This window comes from Temnothorax americanus, unplaced genomic scaffold (genome assembly GCF_048541705.1).
Source record: "Temnothorax americanus isolate GAGA-0224 unplaced genomic scaffold, ASM4854170v1 Scaffold42, whole genome shotgun sequence".
In the NCBI taxonomy this organism is placed as follows: Eukaryota; Metazoa; Arthropoda; class Insecta; order Hymenoptera; family Formicidae; genus Temnothorax; species Temnothorax americanus.
Window position 1 is genome coordinate 1,458,001 of NW_027509570.1, and position 5,000 is coordinate 1,463,000.

Consider the following 5,000-nt stretch of genomic DNA (forward strand, 5'->3'; position numbering starts at 1 on the left):
GTTTTATGTTTGCTGGTCCCTTTTGGTGTCTGTTGGGTCCTTGCTGTTGGTCCTGCTTGTGGTCTGTGTGTCCTGTTGTGTCCTGTTGTGTCCTGTTGTGTCCTGTTGTGTCTGTTGTGTCCTGTTGTGTCCTGTTGTGTCCTGTTGTGTCCTGTTGTGTCCTGTTGTGTCCTGTTGTGTCCTGTTGTGTCCTGTTGTGTCCTGTTGTGTCCTGTTGTGTCCTGTTGTGTCCTGTTGTGTCCTGTTGTGTCCTGTTGTGTCCTGTTGTGTCCTGTTGTGTCTGTTGTGTCCTGTTGTGTCCTGTTGTGTCCTGTTGTGTCCTGTTGTGTCCTGTTGTGTCCTGTTGTGTCCTGTTGTGTCCTGTTGTGTCCTGTTGTGTCCTGTTGTGTCCTGCTGTTGTGTCCTGTTGTGTCCTGTTGTGTCCTGTTGTGTCCTGTTGTGTCCTGTTGTGTCCTGTTGTGTCCTGTTGTGTCCTGTTGTGTCCTGTTGTGTCCTGTTGTGTCCTGTTGTGTCCTGTTGTGTCCTGTTGTGTCTGTTGTGTCCTGTTGTGTCCTGTTGTGTCCTGTTGTGTCCTGTTGTGTCCTGTTGTGTCCTGTTGTGTCCTGTTGTGTCCTGTTGTGTCCTGTTGTGTCCTGTTGTGTCCTGTTGTGTCCTGTTGTGTCCTGTTGTGTCATGTTGTGTCCTGTTGTTCCTGTTGTGTCCTGTTGTGTCCTGTTGTGTCCTGTTGTGTCCTGTTGTGTCCTGTTGTGTCCTGTTGTGTCCTGTTGTGTCCTGTTGTGTCCTGTTGTGTCCTGTTGTGTCCTGTTGTGTCCTGTTGTGTCCTGTTGTGTCCTGTTGTGTCCTGTTGTGTCCTGTTGTGTCCTGTTGTGTCCTGTTGTGTCCTGTTGTGTCCTGTGTCCTGTTTGTGTCCTTTGTGTCCTGTTGTGTCTGTTGTGTCCTGTTGGTGTCCTGTTGTGTCCTGTTGTGTCCTGTTGTGTCCTGTTGTGTCCTGTTGTGTCCTGTTGTGTCCTGTTGTGTCCTGTTGTGTCCTGTTTGTCCTGTTTGTCCTGTTGTGTCCTGTTGTGTCTGTTGTTTTCCTGTTGTGTCCTGTTGTGTTGTGCCCGGCCGGTCCGTGTTGACGCCAGATTCCGGCGGATAATATTCCCTATCAACGGTCGCCACTCGGTTTTACCTTAACTACCGAGAAGGTAAGTTCGCATCAACGCCCCGATTATTCGCAAGACGCTAATAGGAATTATTTGTTTCAGAAGGATGTCCCTGATGGATCACCGTTGCTGCTTCTCATCCCTGGATCCTCGCTTTACATCGCATACCAGATAGAGGTAAGTAAGGATAATTCAATTATATCCTAATTATTTGAATTTTATTTCAGACTGATGTCCCTGTTGGATCACCGTTGCTGCTTCTCATCCCTGGATCCTCGCTTTACATCGCATACCAGATAGAGGTAAGTAATTATAAAATAATTATGTGACAATTATTTTATGTTTGTTGCAGATCGACGCCCGAATGGATCGCCGTTGCCGTTATCCGTCTCTGGATCCTCGCTTTACCTCGCATACCAGATAAGAATAATTCCCGATAATTATGTTTTAATTACGCACTAATTCGCTTCTCTTTTTTCAGGTTCCCGCCTCAGATGGATCGCTGCTTTGTTGCTGCTCTGCTTCCCCGGATCCTCGCTTTACATCGCATACCGGATTGCCGCTGGCCAACGTTGGATCATCGCCGAAGGACAAGGTAAGTAGAAGGTAAGTATCGATAATTTTTTATAATTAATCAGGAGAATTTGTTTCAGAATTAATTAATCTTTAATTCCAGATCATCATTTCAACATTACAGGCCGTTTCACAATATCATAAAGGTGTCTCACAACGCAAGTTTTTCGCCTCCGTGTGAACGTCGCTTTATTTTAATAAAGTTGCACAATTATTCAAATTGCGTATCTCGGCTTATTCGTTTAGTCGATACGATGCTTTTATTCCAGATAATTATTCCGATCGGAGGACTTTGAACCTCGTGATTGTTAAACTATGATCACGCACTCGGCCGTGACCATCACTCTATCATATCATACAATGTTCGTGCGCTGAATTAACGAACGAGTATTCGGTAGTTAAATACAATGATTAATAATGTCCGCTCCCATGTTTACGCTCCCATCGCCTGCGCGAGGGTATTATGCCCAGACCTTCTTCCTCGCCCTGTGGGGTGACTCTTCTCGCCTGCCACCATTTGTCGTCGCTAGCGTTCGTCACGTGCAAGATCTCGCCGTAACGGAACGCCAAGCCGCGGCTCGGCAGACCATCGTCTTTGTTGGGGTCGTAATCGAACAACGCTCTCACGTAGAGTGATTTCTTCTGGGAGGTCCTCATGAGGGTGCCTGTCATCACATTCTGTTGCGAGATTTGTTGTTTAAGATCCTGGATCTTCGCCTCGAATCTATTATAGTCCTCGGGTTTGTATTGCACCACGATTGTCACTGTTTGCCCAGTACCCTTGAGAGCCGCGGCGGCTTCCTCGTGGGTGGCTGTTCGGAGATTGATACCATTAACGCTCAATATCTGATCGCCTCTGCGTAATTCACCGCTGAGATCGGCCGGACCTCCGGCTAAAATAAACGAGATGAAGATGCCCTCGCCATCTTCACCGCCGACGATGTTGAAGCCCAGACCAGAGGAGCCTTTATTCAATACGACGGTGCGCACCTCCCTTCTGTACAGCTTGTTCCGCAGGATCCGCCGTCCTAGGGTTGCGAAGGGTCGCAGCGGGAAGATCTGCTGCCGGTTCCGCGTCATGTTTCTTCGGTTTCTCGTCGCGTAAAGTCGCGTAAAGTTACACACTACAAGCTCGCCACTTTCGAGACACGTGACATCACGTTCCAGTCACGTCGCTAATAGTCGCGAACGTACCACATAAATACTCGTTTATAATCAGGCACTGATCCGGCACCGGTTGATAAGTCTTGATGTCTAGACGGGATCTCTTTTCCCGGACGATTACGATCGAGTCAGTCGATCGGGTCGATCGTATTCGCGCGCGCGCCCGGCACCGCACGCTAATCCCTTATTAGCCGTAACACCTCGTGCTTTCACCTTTCCTTTTTATCATCGTAATCAGACCCGCCAATCGTGCACTGGATAATTGATGCTGTTCCTTTAAAAATCAACAGGCAGTCCGCGTTAAGCGACGCCAAGCGACGGACGTGGATGTATGTCACCGAGGAGCGGTGCGGATCACCCCCAGGGTTTTTGCAGCTAGTGCGCTCGTGAGAGAAGGAGAGGAGTGAGATGTTCGGTGGCAAGGAAACGACGATCGGATGCTGGCTCGTGTGGTGTTTCATCTTCCTGACATACCACGTGGTTAGCGAGGCACCAGCAGCCGGCGTTAACGATGTCCTGGTATTTATTGTCGCCTCCAACGAGACGGATGGCTTCCNAANNTACCTGAGNNNGGNCGAGGTCTACGGATTTAGCGATAAATTGAACATCCTTGGCCTGGGAGAGACCTGGAAAGGCGGTAACGTCGTGAAATATTCCGGCGGTGGATACAAAATTAATTTGTTCAAGAAGGCTCTAAAGGATTATCAAAATGACGAGAAGAAGATCGTCCTGTTCACCGATAGTTACGACGTTATATTTCTCGGCGGTTTGCCTGCCATCGTCGAGCGATTCCTGGACACCGGCGCTCGAGTTTTATTCTCCGCGGAGGGGTATTGCTGGCCGGATAAATCCCTGGCGGCTCACTATCCGCTCGTATCGAGGGGCAAACGATACCTGAACTCCGGTGGCTTCATCGGTTATGCGTCCGACTTGTACAAGATCCTGGACACCGCGCCGATCAAAGACGAGGATGATGATCAGTTGTTCTACACGACCGTGTATCTGCAGGATGAACTTAGGTTACGGCACAAGATTAAGCTGGATCACAAATCCGAAATATTTCAGAATCTCCACGGTGCGGTAGCCGATGTGGAGCTCAGGTTTAAGGGGGAGGAGGCTTATCTTCAGAACATCGTCTACAACACGGTGCCTCTGGTGCTTCACGGCAACGGGTTCAGCAAGCTGGTTTTAAATTCCTTGGGCAATTATCTGGCCCACGCCTGGACGGCGAACGAGGGATGTTTGGAGTGCTGGAACCGGACCATCGAGCTCGACAAGACCAAACCGGCAACGCATCCGGTTATTTTAATAGCCGTCTTCATCGAGCTTCCCACGCCGTTCCTGGAAGAATTCTTCCGAGCTATCTATCGCCAATCCTATCCGAAGTCAAGGCTACATCTGTTCGTTTACAACAACGTGCCCTATCACGAGGATGTGGTGGACGATTTCTTTGAAAAAATCGGCCAAGAATACCTGAGCGCGAAGCGGATATTGCCGAGCGATGGCGTCAGCGAGGTTGACGCGAGAAAGTTGGCAATGGACCATTGCTTGTTGAATGAGTGTTCTGGTTCGAGTTCGAGTTCCCCTTCGTCGTAATATATTTAAAATATTTTTTAATCTATCAATAATTTTAACTTCCCTAATATTTATTATAATTTTAATCTTTGGACTACTCCTAGAATACTCAGAACAATCAATTGATTGAAAAATATAATTATAATCATAATCAATTATCATTTTATACAAACCTTAATTTTTTAAGGATATTAGTTTAAATTAAAACATTTAAATTGCATTTAAAAATTATAATTTTATATATCTTATTATAACCTCTTAAAGTAATAAATTACAATTTAATTTCGACTTAAATATTTGATTTTTATATAAATCTAAGAGACCCCTTAACTAAAACCAAACTAAGAGGTAAATTATTGTTAATAATTTCAGTGAAACTCCCTATTTCTAGTTGAAGTAATTAAAAATGAACTTCTAATTCATTACTTATGATTAATTTTAAATCATATTACTTCTCTAACACATCCTTTCTATAACTATAATTAAAATTACTTAATATTAATTTAATTATAAACCAAACAACTATTTTTAAATAAACCTCTA

The 5,000-nt window shown here is 45.9% G+C and overlaps 1 protein-coding gene and 1 pseudogene across 1 annotated transcript; one reads left to right on the plus strand and one right to left on the minus strand.

The window, feature by feature from the left end:
* Nucleotides 1-2,129: 2,129 nt before the first annotated feature.
* On the minus strand, nt 2,130-2,798 carry LOC143902944 (disks large homolog 2-like). The gene has a single exon (XM_077416204.1). It carries the CDS (start codon nt 2,796-2,798, stop codon nt 2,130-2,132), a length of 669 nt encoding a protein of 222 aa, XP_077272330.1.
* Nucleotides 2,799-3,186: 388 nt separating this feature from the next.
* Nucleotides 3,187-4,478, plus strand: LOC143902945 (procollagen-lysine,2-oxoglutarate 5-dioxygenase 1 pseudogene; annotated as a pseudogene).
* Nucleotides 4,479-5,000: the final 522 nt, after the last annotated feature.